This window comes from Aythya fuligula, chromosome 18 (assembly GCF_009819795.1).
Source record: "Aythya fuligula isolate bAytFul2 chromosome 18, bAytFul2.pri, whole genome shotgun sequence".
Taxonomy (NCBI): domain Eukaryota; kingdom Metazoa; phylum Chordata; class Aves; order Anseriformes; family Anatidae; genus Aythya; species Aythya fuligula.
In genome coordinates, this window is record NC_045576.1 from 4,046,103 (window position 1) to 4,064,358 (window position 18,256).

General features: G+C 45.8%; 2 protein-coding genes across 6 annotated transcripts in view; one reads left to right on the forward strand and one right to left on the reverse strand.

The window, feature by feature from the left end:
* The window catches only part of RECQL5 (RecQ like helicase 5), a 37,955-nt gene that overhangs the window by 10,253 nt on the left and 9,446 nt on the right, over positions 1–18,256 (reverse strand). The gene's annotated exons all lie outside the window — the stretch shown is intronic.
* On the forward strand, positions 1,236–18,218 carry SMIM5 (small integral membrane protein 5). 5 transcript variants are annotated; one of them, XM_032199503.1, is made up of 6 exons: positions 1,236–1,634; positions 6,506–7,682; positions 8,058–8,213; positions 9,847–10,000; positions 11,977–12,300; positions 17,481–18,218. In XM_032199503.1, the coding sequence occupies exons 4-5, from the start codon at positions 9,874–9,876 to the stop codon at positions 12,096–12,098; spliced, it is 249 nt and encodes an 82-aa protein (XP_032055394.1). In that variant the 5' UTR covers positions 1,236–1,634; positions 6,506–7,682; positions 8,058–8,213; positions 9,847–9,873; the 3' UTR covers positions 12,099–12,300; positions 17,481–18,218. The 5 variants fall into 5 exon arrangements, with proteins under 5 accessions (XP_032055394.1, XP_032055396.1, XP_032055395.1 ...); XM_032199505.1 differs by having other exon boundaries at positions 7,513–7,682; XM_032199504.1 differs by lacking the exon at positions 6,506–7,682.

Here is an 18,256-nt window from a genome sequence, read left to right on the forward strand (position 1 = left end):
GCTATAATTGCCTTTATCTTCATACAGAAATACCCCAAATCAGGGCCACAGCCTCACGTAGCTAACGGCACTCATGAGTTGGGTCATAACGGGAATTCAGTTGCAGAACTAAGACTGCAGTCCCACAACTGGAGTCAAAAGACTAAAAATAGTTACCAGTAGGGGTGCTGGGAGAACCACTGGAGTAATGCTTAACTGAATGCAAGAGGTCTTGAAACACAGCTGGTTATGCGTTGTCATGTGGTGGGGAAACTTCCCAAGTCACATGAGCACCTGACTAATGCCCCAGAGATGGAGAGCTGCTTTACATCAATTAATGGTAGTTTGCATTCTTATGCATATCCTAAGATTATTTAGCCTTTCAAATATGCATCTGTATTGTCTGCCTCACCCATCCTTCAACAGAAGTACATATGAGCTTTCCACCGGTCTTTAAAACGTCTAGGTAAAATCATTACTTCATTTGAGACATCCTACCCTACTTTATATAATGGGATAGGATGAAGAGCAAATAACAGTTGAGATGATTAATGTGTTTTTGTCTGTGGCAATGCATTTCAGGAAAGCACTGAACTGACCCCCCTGGATGCCTGCACCATGCCTCCTTTTTGTACTTCTGTACGTTGGGTAAAATGGTAGCACTATTCCTGCAATTAGCAGAAACAGATCAACTGTCAGAGAAGCAGCAAAGTCACGAATCTGAAAAGAGGCTTTGTCTCTGCCAAAATACACCAGGAAGAAAGCATTCCCTTGTGGCAGCCAAAGAAAGGTACACAGCCTCATCGGAAGAGCTCCCCCAAAACACAGCAAGTTTTGGAATAAAGCCATGAAATGAGAGAGCGGGATTAAGATGACAAAAATTATATAAAGACAAATTATTTATGTAGATGTCGGTTGCTGAACAAAAGCCATTTAATGAGCTCTATCAAATAGAAGGGCAAATTATGTGGTTGATGAGCCATTATCATTTTGCACCTGTCTGAAGGACGGCATAGCTGTAGTGCAGCTGAACTTCAGCAGCCCTCAGGGACACGACAGCGGGTGGCAGCTGTCCCCAGTACACGAGAAGCAAAAAACCAAGGCTTCGAGAGAGTAAATGACTTGTCTGGGGGCATGAAACAATTTCACCTCCAGCATCACCCCCGTGCCAGCAGCAGACCGCGCTGCGCTGTCGCTGCGATTTCTCGCTCTGCCCCTTCAAAGCACACCCGAGAAAGCTCCTTCCCCCGGGAGTCGGAAGGAAACCGGGCAGCATAAAGAAGAGTTAATTGCTTTAACACACACCCAAAGTATTGCGAGGCGAGAATCAAACGCAAAGAAAAAAAGAAAAGACCTTGCTAGGAGGAGATGCGCAGCGGAAGCCAGCAACAAGTGGGAGGCTGCAGCAGCGGCTGCCCCGCGGTGCGCTGCCGGCCGCCCTCCCGCGCTGGCACCCCTGTAACACGAAACTTGGCATCGCCCCGCCAGCAGCACCAAAAAAATAGGCAGAGACAACAGCTGGCTGTCAGCAGCAGAGCAGAGAGGAGCCGAGCGAGGAGCGAGACACGAGCCAGGATGAGGGGAGAGATGACGTGAAAGTTGAAGAGGAGAGGAGGAAAAACAAGAGGAGGAGAAGAGCTCGTGGCACGGCTGGGGTAAGGCTGAGCTCTCGCTGCTGGGCGGTCAACCGTAGCATAGCACCTTAGCGTTCGGTTACTTAGCAAGCAGCTGCAGCCTTTGTAGCTCTTTGTATGGCAAATTGCAAAAGCAGCCCTCGGGTAGTGCTCGCTAGCCTGAATTTGTCTGCAAGGGGACACTCCGGAGCAAGGTGGCAAGAGAAAAGCTTTGAACAGGATTCCAGAAAGCCGTGCTGCTGCCGTGCTGCTAACAAAAGGACCCAGCCTGCAGTCTGGTGTTGCTTCTACAGTCAGAGCAGAAGCAAGCAACTTTTCTGTTGATTAGAAAGGCTGTGCGCTCGTTTTGCTGTTGCTCTTATGGAATGTGACCTTAGCTGATAAGCAGGTCTGGCACAGGGCATTCTCCGCGGTGAGGTTTTCGTGTATTAGCACTTAGTTTGGGCAAGAGAGCTGGGCTGCTCGTCCGTACAAACAGTGGATGTGCCATTAGAGAGTAGCTGCCAGCACAGGCAAACGCGTGTCAAACCAAACGCGGGTGGGTGCCAGCGACAGCATTTCTCCAGAGCTCCTCCCAGCTGGAGCTGAGTTTTATCTCCCAAATCCTGAAGCAAACAGAGAGCTTAGAAAACAAACCCCAGCCGGGAAACTAGCATACTGTGCAAGTAAAGCATCTGTGTCCAATAGAAATAAATGGAAAGATTTTACACAGCTTCTAACAAGCATTTAAAAAAAAAAAAAAAAAAAAAAAAAGGCAGCCAGTGTATCCGGCACAGATGCTGGTTTACTATTCAAAACAGCACGAGAAACCGCTGCTCTGAGAGCGAACACAGCCATACACAGACATGGGGTACAGTTTTCAATACCAAGACCATGGGGTCTGAAGGCAGCGAGAAGGGAAAAAGAAAAGGAAAAGGATCCCTCAGATACATGAAATGACCCACTGTGAACCTTGGGTTTACACAGAGGGGTGTCCCACAATGTGCACTGCTTGCTGCTGGGCATGGGAAGGGGGGGCTGGCAAGGAGGCTGGCCAAACAGACCCTATTTTCTGCTCTCTGAAGCTGATCACACTGTTCGGAAGATCCTGTGGCTCCTAACACTGAGCTGCCCCCCTGCCTCTTGCAGGCAGCGCCGGGGCACTCAGCTGTTTACAAACAGGCAGGCAGAGGGGCAGAAAGCCAATTCTCCCAGAAAGATGTCTTCCCCATTCCCACACGTGCCTGTGGGGAGGAATGCTAAGGATCAGGTATTTCCACTTCTCTCCGGTCCCATTAAGGTGGAAGGGAGGGCAGCTCCTGCAAAGACCCGACCGAATTGGAACTGCCTGCGGGAGAAGATCTGGTGGGTAAGACCCGCACGCCTCCAGCTCAGCCCTAGGTTCAAAGGGGATGGAGGGGAAGTTTCCACCCTGCTAATGAAGGGTCTCTGCAGCTTGTTTGTCACAGCTAAGATGGTTCCACAAAGTACGGGAAAAACAAAGTTTAGGAAAAAAAAAAAAAGGAAGGGAGGAGGAGCAAGGGGAGAAGGGCAGGGGGAAGGAGGGAGGGAGAGAAGCAGGCCAAGTTCTCCTCGCAAAAGAAAACCTTAACGGGTTTGGCTGGGGGCTTGTCCAGCCGCAGCAGCGTGTACATACGGGGGGGGAGGAAAAAGCAATATGAAACACATGTCTGGATAAAAGAAGCAGGACATGGCTTATGTTACAGCTGTCACAGTGCACGGGCCTCTTAGCCTGAGCGAAATGCCAAAGCAGTTAGGGGAGTGGAGGTACAAAACAAACCGAGTTCGACGGAGCAGCTCCCGGCCGCAGCAGCAGCAGCCTGCCCCACGGAGCCTGCGGCGAGCAGAGCCGCAGGATGGACGGGGGGCACGGCAAGAGGGTGGGCACAGGGAGCAGCACCCACACCTCGCCCTCGTGCAGGGTCTTGCCATGGCCCCCTGCAACCGCTCCCCAAGTCGCACAGCTGCGACAGCCCAAAACAGCTTCTTTGGAGGATGCAGCTGTTGTCGCCTCCAGTTTGGAGATCCTACAGCCAAGTGGTGTCTTGACGAGGATTAGACCAGCGCATTTCAAGCAACGCACAAATGCACGTAGTTTGCTGAGGTCTGGAGGCCAGGCAAGGATGGGAGCCGGAGGTGGCTGAAAGAAGATTGGGAAGGTGTTTCCAGAACCCTCAAAGGGCTCCAGGTGCCTTACCTCAAACACCAAATTGCTGATAGATCCCAGTCCGTTTGTGAAGGAACTATTTACAGCCAGCTACTTTCATGGGCATACAGTTACCTCTCTGTCAGCTTCCTGGGAAATGGTTATTTTGCTAATATTAGAAGAGACTTTGAGGCTAGATTCAGGCATCAGTACCCTTGGGCCTAAAAAAAGTTCTCTTGTAGAAGAGCTACAGTTTTATTTTTAAGACTGACCTTTTCCTTTCACCAGATGTCTCTGTGCCTTCGTTTCCCCACTTCTTAAAAATGGGACTTGTAGTGAGGAGCTGTCTCCTGGCATTTTGTGGATTTGCTTGTGGGACAGACTGGAGAAAACCACTGTGTTTTGCAGAGGTGTAGAGCCTCTCAGCTCAGCGCCCCGATGGGCACCTCAGCTCCTCCGACTGCTATTGCAGGGAATTCAGAGCCTTTTTATATTAGTCTAATACTAGGTTGTTGGGGAGGGAAGGAACGTTTACGCTGCTACCTCAAAACCAGTCTCCAAATAGTGGGTGGTGGAGATGACAGGGTGTTCCAGCCAAATGGCCACCCAGCCGGGGCTGCTTTATAATCTGCAGGCACGCGTGGCCTTCTTTTCCAGACCAGCTGACAAAGTCAAGGCTTTTCTCCCATGACATGGAGCTGCAATTTACCAGTTTGGGTGTGTGCTGTTAAAAAACTGAATTCTCTTGATACTGGAAACTATTTTCATCTGCTTGGGAATGAATTATAGGTCTGTCTGGCTCCGTTCACTCCTGTTTTAGAAAAAAAGGGCTTGCCTGTGAACCATAGTTAAGATTCACGTGGCTGGTCAACTACAGTCTTGCCAGCACACATTGCACTGACAATGATGAGGGAAAACCAGGCAATGCTACTACATTTCTATAGCCCTTTTCATCTCAGAAGTACATTACAAACTTAAAACAATAAACAATCAGACAGGGATCATTACATGTTCTGCCAAAATGCATCCAACTACAACACCACCTAGAAGACCAAGACCGTTTTAGGACAGGAAGCACTGCAGACCTTATCCACATGAAATCAAAGGAGTGATTCAGGAACCAAGTACAAAGCTGGAAGGTTTAGGAACTGACCAAACCTTTGTGTTACTAAGAAAGTGGCCAAACACAGTCAAAACTTATTTTAAAGATTTAGACCAGGACAAAAAGCATCTCCTCCCCTTCAGCTCCTCAGCACCCTGCTCTGTAAGACTGGGATTGCCTTGTAGGATTTGCTTCTGCATAGCCACAGTCTTGGGAAAAGACAACGAGGAGGTTACCCTGGCATTCGGCTTGTTTGGGCTCACCATGGAATCCTGCTTTGTATGTCTGACACGGGCAGTGAGCATTCCGTGGAGGATATCGAGCTCACCTTCATGGGACTCGCAGCATCAGAACAATCGTTGGCAGCTTCAGGGCACCACCAGCAGAGGTGAGGCCTCCAAGCTTCAGCTCTGTTTTCAGATCACTGTAGCAACAAACCCATGCAAACCAAGCTTCTCAGAGAGAGCACAGTAAAACCTAGGGACTGGGAGGTCGTGTCATGAGAAATAAACCCTTGGTACGACTGGGTAAGGAGCAACCAAGAGCAGAAGCCTTGCTTTCATCTACTTTCATCCTGAACGGCTCAATGACTGAAGTGTAACAAGCAGTCAGCAAGCAAAGGTAATTTAATTTCCTTGTGTAGCTGCAACAGAACCAGGGACTTACTGTCTGTCTATCTCAACCTTCCAGAACATTTTAGAGGCTCGGACACACCTCTGATGGTGGTTACGTGCTCTGCTGCTTTGCAGAGATGAAGTCACACAGCAGAGGACGGGATGAGTTACCCAAGGTCACACAACCAGTATGCATCAGCGGCAGCCCCGGAAGAGTGCCTGCATTTACTAACTTCCAGTCCTGGGGCTAAACCACAAACTCAAATTCATGTTCTTTGTGCTGAAATAGGCCGTCCAAATGCCATCATGGTTAAGACCAAACAAGTGTCACATTCCTCGGCAGCAAATTTAAGCTCACCCACTCCCTACAGCTCACCTCGTGATGCACCTGTGCAGACACAGAAAGGATGTGGCTTTTCCAAGCTGCAGACAGACCCAAAAGGAGATTAATTTCCATCAGTCCCAACATACTTGTAACAACTTGATTAGCTTAAGGCAGACAAAAGGATGCGAGACCCATGTTACAGTCACCCCAAAGCTCTGTTTCTTGCTGGAAGCCAGGAAGCTACCACACGCAGCCCGTTCACGGGACCAAGAAACCATGACCACGGCTTTTGTCTTGAATGTCTAGGTTGAGGCCGTTTAATGGCTTTATTCTCAGACGAGCTGAGCAGCCAATTTCTTTGAGTGCTTCAATATGGCTTAAATCCATTAAAATAGTTCAGAGAGATAATCTCAGTGCTATTATGGCAATTTGCACAGCTGTATTCAGTAGACACAGCAAGATGGATCTGCATTAAAAACAAATATCAGCATTTTCTGGGAATCTAACTCTACAGGTGCCCTAAGTGTAGAACATGTTTCTTCGGCATGAAATGATCATCTGATCCTTGCAGCACACCTGCAAACGTCAGCATCCCCCTGCATTATTACTGCGTTCTCTTTTCAACTCACAGCACGTGGCAGATTCTGCCTTGTTTTCAAAAACAACCCCAAATTAAAATGTTTGTTTTACTCCCTTCTCTGCCAGGCCCTGTAACAGAGGAGGGCAGAAAGATTTGATGGTCTAGTCCCACTGGCAACACTGGGTAGACATTTTTTAAAGAACAGCCAGAAAAGGAAGCAGCAGAAACCACGAATTTCAGGCTTCCACAGCACCCCAGCAGGAACTTGCAAACTGCCTGTCACAAGGCATTAGCATCGCGTTCACTTCCTTTTCTATACAAGTTTGTCCTCTTGCCCCTCTTTTCACTCTGTATCAGCTCGAGCTATAGCTATGGCAAACAAGTTCGTGACATTTATCTGACAAAGCACCACAAAGACAGCATTGCTCTGTGGTCATTCAGCATTTCTTCCATAACAAGTTCCATTGGCTTTGCTGCCCTAACAGCTGTGTCTCCTCTGCTCTGGCGGGTTCCCGTCCTCACGGGATGCATTTTTGAGGAAGAACAGCAAGAAAGGAGAGATTCCCAACTCAGAAAATCACTGGCAGAGAACTAGGTTTGCTCCAAACCCCACACCATCTAGGCCCTAGATCAGCAATCCAGGCTTAGAAAGTTAACTGTCCGTTAAGACTTACAACCTGAAGTTTCAAATCTCTTAAAACTTGCCTATTTTAATAATAATCATTACAATCACTGCTTCAACCAAGTATCCTGCACCACCCGTCCTTTACTGCTGTTGGGAACTGGGAAATGACTTGCACACAGTAAGAGGGGAAAAAAAAATGAAAAAGAATTAATTCTTATAGTTCCATCCTGAAATCTGTAAGTAGTGTCATCCCTGTTGTGTTGGAGGTGAGGAAGAGAAGGCAGACACACGAGACAACTTGTGTAAGTCACACAGGCAGGCAAGCCTTACCCTCATGCTAATCTTTAGGGTGCGATCTTGTTTGTGCTGACATCAGCTGAGAAAAGATCACAACCAAAACTAGTCCCAACCAAAGCCTTTGCACACAAGTAGAATGGAAGATAAAGTCCATGAGTATCACTACCTTTCTTTGTGAGTTTTTTTATTTATTTATTTATTTTTTTTTAGAAGTGATTTATTCATCACCCTTTTGCTATGCACAAGAAATCCCAAAGCTGTGACACCCTTGGAACTGAACTCAGTTCCACTCAGAAGTGCAGTTGAGTGGAAAAACATTTGCTTCCTCACAGCCTGCACCACTGGCTTCAAACTTTGTCCCTGAAGAAGTTCAACCCAAGGTAAACGAGCAACATTCCTTGCAAGTTTTAGAACAAAACCTCCTTCACTTCGCTCTAGATCAGGTACCAGGGGCAAAGGAATGCCCATTACTGAGACAAAGCTCTTTCTCTACTGAGAAAAGCTCCTACCATTTCAGACTAGGCTCTCTGCTAGTCCATGTGGGGTTCTACAGTCCCAATTAGTAATTTTCCATTGTATACCCAAGCTTCGGAAGCCTAGTTCTCATACTTGCTGCTTCTGATGCAGCCCAAAGCATGGCATGAGAGGTTACAGCAGACTCCTTACTAGGACAGCTTCTGGGCAGGCAGAAATACTCTCAAAGGGAACAAACATTTTTAGAACGTTAGAGCCAGGAATACATTTTTCTTTTAAAGTTTTTCTTCTAGAGCCAAGAGCAGAAAACACAAATCACATCACCTCTGCCTGCACCGCCATCTCTTGGAATGGAAACAAAACTGGAAACCTGCTGACAGAATCTCACAGCACCGTGCAAAGGGAAAAGGAGCCACTTCTGGAGCAGCTCATTTGGGGTATGGCAATTATCTGGAAAGAGCTATTTAATCCTAGTCTCCAAAGTGACCTTTTCAGGTCAAAAGGCCACAGCTATGCTTCTCTGCTAAGTTGCACAGAAACCTTTCTGTAGATGCAGCTCTTCCATCCACCCACAACTGTAGGAAACCAGCTGGTTCCGATTTTTATTCCTTAGCTTGGATTTAAAAGAACAAAGAAAACCCTTTCTGGATTGCATAAACATACAAAATGTAATTTTACTTGGCACTGAATTATTTAAGCCCAGCATGCAAAGAAACAGCCAAGGTCTCTTTGTCCTCAGTGTGTTTAGAAAAACTGAACTCCAAGCATCCATTTGTTTGAGTAACCAAACCAGATGTGCAGTAGTGAACCGCTGCCTTGTTCTGGGAGCACTGTCTTGGTCTTTTGACTTTGTATTATCAACAAGACTAGGAAATTAAATTGCAGTGTTCAAGTCTCATAAAACAGCGTTGACTATTGTAACACACACAAGCTGCTAAGTTTTGACATAATTATATCATTTCATTTAATGTTATCATTGATATAAGAGCCATAATCCATCTGTAAGCCCAAACGCTTACTTTAGCCAAAACTGCATATATTTCTCAGCAATCTCCTGTTTCGTTTACCTCCTGAAGGAAAATTTTAACTTCCATAGCTCTCCTGAAAGCTTGTTTGTTGCAATACCTTCCAAAAATTTGCTCACAGTGGGACAAGAACAGCAAATACTAGTGGCAAAGCTGAGGTACCTAACTTTGACTAAACTAATACTACTAATCCAATAGTTCCTGACGATCATTCTTACTGAGAATAAAGAAGACGACCAGGCAAGGCAGGAAGGTTGCCCTCTATTAAGGGAGGTATCTCCCTGACAGATCCAGGGGCTTTTGCTTTGCTCATCACCAGCAGCGATGGGTGGACCTCCACTGTTCTATTTATATATTAGCACAGACCGTGGCTTAAATTATAAAATAGAATATAGGGCAACATTTAACTTACCATAAAAAACTTGCAGTCATCTGTAAGAAATTGAAAAGCATCCAACTGTCCCCAGAGAACATGGGCTTTAGATCTTGGTTTCAACCAGTTTTACTGAATGGTGATAAAACATGAAGGGGACTGCAGTGTGGTGTCAAAGTAAACACCTCGGGTTTCTGAGGGGACTCTGTATAGCTGGAGCACGAGAAGTCTTCAAAAAGACCTACTGTGTGTTACTGTGTGTTCAGTAGAATATAACTGAAAACTACTACTGGAGTACAGAGAATTGCACTTCTTTCTGGAAGGACAAGTTAACATAAATGGGGAAAAAAAAAACCACTTACTTTCATGGGGTGGAAGTCAAGGGCAGCCGCTGTCCAGTTCTAATTCTATCGCTGCTTAAGTACCCATCCTTTTAGAAAAAACAGTTTCACCTTTGCATAACAGCCTAACTGTCAAAAACAACCTCAAAGCCAGATTTTGTAATGAAAACAGTGCCAGAACGAACAGACAGTTAATAGTCCTCCACCTTAGCTACTGGGAACGAGGGCTGAGACCAGATAAACTCGTTTTACTTGTGATCACCGGCTCTATAAGAAGGCTGGCAGCTTCCTAGCATTAGTCAGTGAAAAGATTTATTTGGTTTTTCTACAGCGTAAAGCCTGGAGAGGTTGAGCCAGAATGTCTTCTGAAGGCTTTCTGAAGGAAATGCAAACCATTGGTGAGAAGTTTCTCCTTAAGCTTCAGAAACTGCCCAAGGCTGACCCTGTGGAGATCGTGTCCTTCTGTGTGGTTCTTCTGTTTATCGGTGAGTTTATCGGTGGAAGTAGAGGGGTGTCAGACGTCTCTTCTCTTCTACAGGGGCAGCTTGCTCTGAGATCTTTGTTGACAGGTCGGTGGTGTTGGCAGTTGTTTTCCAGGCTGTGCTCTGAGGCCCCTTTTAATTTCTTGGTCATTTTTTAGTATTCAGTGTGTATCTTCACACACACGCAGAGCATCAGAGGCAACAGTATAACTTTTCCCAATGCTCCCCTAGTTTAGCATGAGTTTAAACAGCAGTATCTTACCTAACCGAGAGTTGCTGCAATGTTTTGATGCACAGCAGATATATTTGTTTATAACAAAGGGTATTGGGAGAGCTTCCTGCCATGAAAAACACTCAGCTCTGAGATGCTGAGGATCTCTCCTGTGCTTAATTCAGCGGGTGCCAGGATGCTTCAGCTGAGCCTCTTTATTCCCTGACAATGGTAAGATCCCTTTTGCCACCCTGTGTGGGGATGGCACGGAAGGAATAAAAAAGAGCTGCTTGATCGTGGGGGATGATGTTTGTTTAAACAATGGGAAAACAACCAGGAAGGAAGGCAGGCCTGCCCCCTCAGAGGTACTGCTCTCTCCCAGCGCTGGAAGGAAGGGTGTGTTTGCAGCCTGGACACTCCTCCCTGGGCTGGAATTCAGAAACAGACAAACCTGCTTCCTTTTTTTTTTTTTTTCCCCTCTCATAGTGACAGCTGGTTCCCCACAGGTCAGATTACCTGGCAGCCCATCTCCAGGCCTTTAAAGAACACGTGCACACAGGTGTGCGCATGCTCCTTACGAGTTTTGCAGGATTAAACATGTCATCCTTTTCCAGATAAACTAACCCGTCCCACCCTACCCTGACCACTACGCCTAGTGTAGAATAACAACAGGCCAGCCCACTGCTTTGCAAAACAAACCCCTCTTTTTGAAGTATCTATTTTCTCAAGCTGACTACAGAAGAAAGCATAAAACCAACCCAGTCACGAATACCTGTTCTCCTTAAAGGGCTCACATCAGGCACTCTTCAGAAACGGAACTGCCAGTTGGACCAGCCAAACCCTCTCTAGTTGCTTTTGACAACTACGGGGAGAGTTTGATCTCCATCCTTTCCAGGCGCACAGCCCTGCTTAGTTGTATCCCATCTGCCAAACAACAGCCAGGAAGGCAGGTAAAGCTGTGCCACCCCCACATAGCTTGGTACATGGCTGTTACGATCACAGAATACCCAGGAGTGACAATTTTTAGGAATTTTGTGCGTGCAGCAGATGAACTCTGGGGCCACAGTCTGAAAAGCAACCTTTCAGTCTGAAGGTGAGGGATATTTTTTGGTTACTGTCTTGCCTACTGAAAAATACACGCAACTAGGATCCTTCCTCCCTTGCCCAGAGTAAAGGCACCGTTCATTCCCATTTGCTCTTTATCGTTGCAGAGGAATTTCTCTCTTCCACTGCTTTCATTTACTTACCTCTGGAAACAAACCTGAAATTAACTCCTTAAACCTTTCTTCGCTGGGCCTGCCCTATCTGCCTGGCCTGAATCTTTGGACCTGCTGACTGATCTTGGCCAAGTTTGACAAAGGAACAGGAACCTCTTATCTTTTTATCTCTACCAAGTATCCATGGGAGGAGACAGATGGGTATTGGGCAAAGTCCTAACTCAGTGCTCATCATACGGGGAAACCAGTATTCCTAGCTCCTAAACCATTATGAACAGTCAGCTGGGCAATCGGCACAGTTATTGAGAAGCCACCCAGCACACCTTCAGCTCCTACTAAGGCCTGACGTGCAATGACACTTGTCCAGATTAAACAGATAACTAATACAAGAAAGCAGGAACTTAAAAGGAGGGAGGTGGGGATAGAGGACAAGAATCAAGAAACCTGACTGTTCATTCTGCCGCTCATCAGACAACTTACAGGAGATGTAGGGTTAGTCTCCAGTGACTCTCCCTATGTCGTGAAGCAATATCCCTTTCTTCTCTTTTCAGTTACCGTTCTGCTGCTCATGATCATTGCTTGCAGCTGCTGCTGCTACAGCTGCTGTAGCTGCGATGGACGTCCTGACCACAGACGTAGGAAGATCCAGGTCCGTCCAAGCGCCCATCCATGAAGCGCATCAAGAGGTGACAACCTACTATCAAGGACATGCGTGGCCATCATGATTCAGACCCACGGGAATGACTCTCTGCTCTAGCTCACTGAAAATGGCAATAACAATATTAATGAGTATGACTCAGAGGACCAGAAATCACGGCATGGAATTCATTCTTTCTGTGATGGCTACTGCTGGGCTCCGTGGTGTGACCAGAAAGGTAACGCTGCTTTACCATCACTGTCTTCCTCTTCAGGGTGGGCTGGGGGTGCATGGACACATGCTGCTGACAAAATAGACACACTTACCCAGTAACAGCCCTGCAGCTGGGCTGGCCAAGGATTCCTTCTGTGAACACTGAGCCACAGACCAAAGCAGAGAACATGTAAGCTGCCACATGGCTAGGCAGCACCTTCTCTCTTCACAAGTGGCTAATCCAAAAGGATGATGTTGGGGGCCAGAAAAACCCTCTGACATTGCTGGGAGGTCGACATGCTTAGTACATCTTGGATCAGGCCCAAACCTGCTCTCTCTAAAGCCAAGTGCAATAGACACATTTAGCTGAGATGACTGCTGAAAACAACAAATCACGGACCTTCTGATCTACATGTACCACCTGAGGCTCTGCGTACAGCTGGTGACAAATGTTCCCTGCTTTATTTCATTGGTGTTACGATGATGTGAAATTGCCAAAGAGAAAAGTCAGATCGTGTGCAATACCCTTTGTAAACAGAAAGATGAAGGCAAAAGAGAAAGAATCACTGATGTTACAGTTTAATTTGAACATTGTGCTGGTAAACGTGCTCCCTCCCAGCCCCCATGTGGTAGTCAGACCTTTCATGAATTCTGCTCTTCTGCATATTGCAGGCGAATGGTCCTTACAGAGCATGGGAGTTACAGGAGATGAACAAATCCCCGTCCTCACTCGAGGGACCTGTGTGCCTGACTCCCTGCACTGTGTGCAGTTTATTTTAGTGGACATAAGCAGTATGCCTAAGGTATGTTTATTAGCATACTCAAAGGCATTTCAGAGGAGTGACATACAGTATGGTAACCGTCACTTCAGGGTATACATGCAGCAGCTGACAGCTGGCATTGCAACAAAGCACAGCCGAGAATGGCCTGTACAGCTGAAGTTAACAAGTGAAAATAAATCCTTTCTCTGTGCTGCAGCCACTGTGTATGTTTGGTTTACACTGAGGTGAACTTCAATAAGGGATTCCTGTAAGTACAAGGCTGTGGTGCAGACCATGACCTTCCTAACTGGGACAGCCAAACAGACCAGCTTGCTGCACCTAGCTCTGCAAGCCACTGGGCTTTCTTTCAGCCCCAAATGTGACAACAATCGCCTTTACTAGAAGGTATAAAAAGTTACATGCTTATAGATGTCATCTCCTACCCTTGTATTCCAACTGCTACATGTAGATGAGTCAAAGGGATTTGGGCACTGGGACAGGCTCCCCAGGGAAGCAGTCACAGCACTGAGCCTGAGTTCAAGAAGCATTGGGCAATGCTCTCAGACACATGGTCTGATTTTTGGGTGGTCCTCTGCAGACCCAGGAGTTGGACTCGATGATCCTTGTGTGTCCCTTCCAACTCGGGATATTCTGGGATCACACACATATGCCAGAGCCAACATCCAGCAAGAGAGAAAAGAATCAAGTTTTTAACAGTGGGCTTTTAAATCTTCTTCACACTTTGGAAGGGACAACAAAATGGAAATTTTGTACAGAAACCTCTTTGCTGATGCCTGCACCCAGTTTAGCAGAATGCATCATTAGCTCCTCATGTATTTAATGCACTTTATTTTTTTTAAATAAACTAAGTTTAGGTATTTTGCATTTTTTTGTACAGTTGCACATTGAAATAAATTTGCAGGCAGCAACACAGAGAACAGTCTAAAAATTAAGAAAAAATCCTCAAATCACTAATGTCACTTTTATACCAAGAAAAAAGAAAACATTTCCAGCAGAAGACGGAGACATTCCTTAGAAAGTATTTGAGCTCCAGCTTGGCAACTACTAAGAAAATGAGGAGCGCAGCAGTATGAGCTGCTGCATGCACAGCTACAGTAAGACTAACAAAGTGCTGGCCTTTATTATGCTGTCCCCAAACTTTCACTTCCAGGAAATATGCTAGGGTAGGATAAGCTCAAACATGGCATCCATTTACTGTAATCGACATTCAGAGGTGCATCACACTACCCTCTCTGTCAGATACATCTTTGCTCATTTCACTTACAAACAAGCGACTGTCAAGGTGACACAGGAAGCCTCAGACCCTCTCTTTTGCAGGAGACAGACATTTCTAAGTTAAATCACGAGACCTGTGAAAGAACAGAGCTTACTTTCTTTCCTAGCCTGTGCTAGACAGTGCCAGCTACAGGAATTAACAGAATCCCATTGAGAAATGCTTCAGCAGCATGGAACCAGGCTGTGCTAACAGTCAGGAGGAAGCTCAGTGGGCTGGAAACGTACCAACGACTGACAGGTTGCTGTCACTAGGAACAAGCTGCCAAGCGTTATCTCAACACAAAAAGCCACAAACATGAGTTTCCCCAGTGGTGTTACAAGTTAAACCACTGACAGACACCAGGCAGGGGGACAGGGGAAATGGCTCCTGCCTTATCTCTGCCACTATAAGTTCCTGAATTAAGGCAGAGAATAAATGCAGTGCTGTTAAAAGGAAAAAAAAAAAAAGAAGAAGAGAGAGAAAGGGAGAGAAAATTAAGCAATTTTATTAAGAATGCAGGTGGCTTTCTGGAGCAGAGGAGCAGCCACCATGGAGAAAAGTGGATCCCTGGCCAATTTCTGCAAACTTGCCCACACCTCTCAGGCCTCATGTTCTGCTTAACGTTTCGTACCGTTGTACTCCGTTGGACTGTTCATATACTTGGTGTTTAGGTATGTGTTTGCCTGGGCTGGGTGGGTTCTGCCACTGTCTTGTATGCAAGAGATCAGGTTGGCTTGAAATATGCTCAAAAAAAAAAACAGTTTACTGAACTTTCTGTTGACTAGAAAAGTGCCTGTACACCACTCACACAAGTCTCCCTAGTTCACTCCTACAAATCTTTGTAGTTTTTTTTTTTGTTTCACTTGTTACTTACTTACAGGGACCTGGCATGCCCTGAGCTCTGGTGAGGATGGATCCTCTATTTCAAAACTCACAGAGGAACACAGACCACAGAAAAACTGAAAACTGTTTCAAAACCAGTAACTTCTGTACACATTTTAAAACCTTCAGTGAGCCTAGAAGGATCTACAAGGGGATATAACTACTTCAGTCTTGATGACACAATTGTTGAAACAGCTTTCCCTGAGAAACCCAGAGCAGACTGTGAGACCAGCCACTCCAGCAGAAGCATCTGAAGCTTTACTGACCATTTAATGGAATAGCTTTTATTCTGTAACATTATCCCTGTTTCAAAGTGACGTGCTTGGCTTGTGAAAAACAAGTTTCCTTCCACCCATTCGCACGTATCTCGCTCTGCTCTTTCCCTCCCATCTCCCTTCCCTCTGGTCTTCCTTAGTTGAGAAGACAACAGGGAATCTATTTTATTGCAGCTAACAGCACTAAGAGGCTCTGTAATGAGTTCATCCACCTGAGCTGTCACGATGAAGTTTGGACTGCAGGGCACTCTTCTTCACAGTCCCATTTTACAAATGGCAGTCTCCTAACTGAGCTTACAATGCCAAGCCAGCCAAGACCCAGGCAACACAGCCCTCTTCTCTCCACCACTACCTGCTGCCTTCTCCAGACAGAAGGGCACAGCAGGCTGCTACAAGCACTGGGATAAGTACACAAGTGGATAAAGGCATGGAGAGGACAAAACACCCAAGTGACATGTGAACAGGGTCTTTTTAACTAGGCTCAAGGCCTTTGATTAGATTAGCCACACCTTTGCAAGAAAGTCAGCTGTTAATCATTCACTGCAGTACAAACAGGCAACTTCCAGGCTAGGTCTACAAGGCTGCAGGTGCAGTAGGGGGTCCTTCACCACGGGCTGAGATCCCTTCAAGTAGGTGCAGAGGAGGTACCAGAAGGAACACCTACTGCAAACACAACAGCTTCAGGTATTTATAAAATTGCATACAACTCTCCTACCTCAGGAGACTAACCATGGTTAGCAAAAGGGATGGGAGCTTTTTAGGGTGTGCAGCTGTACAGGGTTTCTGCCTCAGGTTTGCAGAGCTAGTATCCAGTCTGTCTCCTTTTTAACAGAGAAGGAAGCAATCCAGAACAGCTTCCGTGTTCTGTACGCCTTTGGTGATCTGTCCTAATTCCAGAAAAGCAAAGCATAAACTTCAGTGTTATTTTCTACTGAGAAAGAAACAAAAGCTTCAGGAAATGAAAGTATGAGTTTGTGCTTGTAATCCAAGGTGACTCGGTGAGGATGAAATGTACTTTACATGGTCTTCATACAGTATTTGGGATGCAGACATAAGGGTTGACAACTCAGGCAAATATTCTGAAATAATTAAGATCTCCTCCTGCATTCATACAGTCATATTTGAGAGAAAGGGTGAGAAGTAATCCATTCCTTCTTTCCCTTGAGCAGCATCTACCAAGGAAGCTTTAGATGCTCTCAAACCACAAGCTGCTCTCAAATAAATGTTACTGTTCTTTTTCTTTTTAAAGACAGCTGATAGCCAAGTCATTATGCAAAGTATCAGAGAAAGAGCAAGTGTGTAGAACCCACTGAGATCCCACTTTAAATTATTGCTGAACCTTAGTCATTCCCAGGAGGAAAGCATACCTCTGTTGTAGAGTAACCCAGAATGTGTGGCTCAGCGTTAAAACCAACTTTGTTAAAAGGAGACACTTCTCATGCAAGAAGCTAGGTTGTTCTAAGCTCTATGGGAGTGACAAATTCTACGTTAAGTTCTGTGCTTGCTGTTGGTGTGTGCTTGGTTTGCTTGTTTTTAAATGAGTGTTCATTTAATCTCCAGTGTGTTCTCACAGCCTAAGTGCCCAACTCCCATTTTTAGAGGAATTGCTTCCTGTTGGAATCAACCAAGTTCTCCTACTGAATACTTGTCCTTCATGTCTAGGCTGTACAGTTGACAGATGAAGGGTTCATATAGAACATGCTGGGAGAGATACTCAATTATTAAAAATATTGATAAGCTATGATTAAAATAAATCTCACCTGCTAAAATCTTGCAAAGGCAGAAGATTTCCTCTCTACTTCTGTGTAGATCTGACTCTAAAGCTGCCTCAGTTATCTATCTCCTGGTTTATACGCCAGATCCTGCGAAGACTGACTCTACCTTTTGGAAGAGGGACACCTGCCAGCACAGAGCATGTGTGCCTGTACTGGTTTAGTGCCTGTCTCTTTCTGCCCTGTCAGAACACAGAGGGGATACATCAACATCTGACATTATTCTTGTCTAACTCCAGCAGGGCAGAAGCCAGCATGTCATCTGCACAAGGGACATCCTCAGTTCTGGAAGACCTAAAAAGACTGATTTTAACGAGTGACTGGGCTCTTGGAGGGCTAGTGGTGATTAGCACCTTCTGTCTTGTTTTTATTGCTCTCCTCTTATTTGCTGCCATCTTTGGGTGCTGCTCATCTCCAAGGCACAAGCGGAGTGGTGCATAAACAGCGAAGCTGTGACACAGTACTGGGAGATCTGCAGTTAAGCAAGAATCAGCCCAACTGCAATCTAATTGTGTTGTTCGTGGAAGCTTTTTCATCTTCTGTCCCTGGGTGGTTATTTCTCCCCATCCAGCTTTCCTGCATCGAGGGCAATATATGAATGCCAGCAAGTTGTTCTGCAAGTCCACAGCAAACTGTACGTAAGGCAGTCTGTGTTCAGGAACTGAATGATGATGCTGATATTTGGCTAGTCATGTCTCTGCCTGATTTTCATCTCTCAAACAAAACCACAGACAGGATAGAGTTGGCAAATGGTCAACCACCACCTAAAACTGATAAAGATGTCTTCTACCACTGCAGTTACTTTTTTTGTTTGGTTGGTTTTGTTTTTTTTTCCATCTTGAAAAGGGACATCAGGAAACTCTGACCAGCAAAAGCTTTGTCTGAACCCATTCTCTAAAAAGCAGCTTATGTAATTGTTCTCCTGTCATACTCAGACAGTAGCCTAAATATACTATGCAAAAACTTGCTTATCAGAATACAAGTCTGTCTGTATTTGTTCTCGTTTAGAACCTTG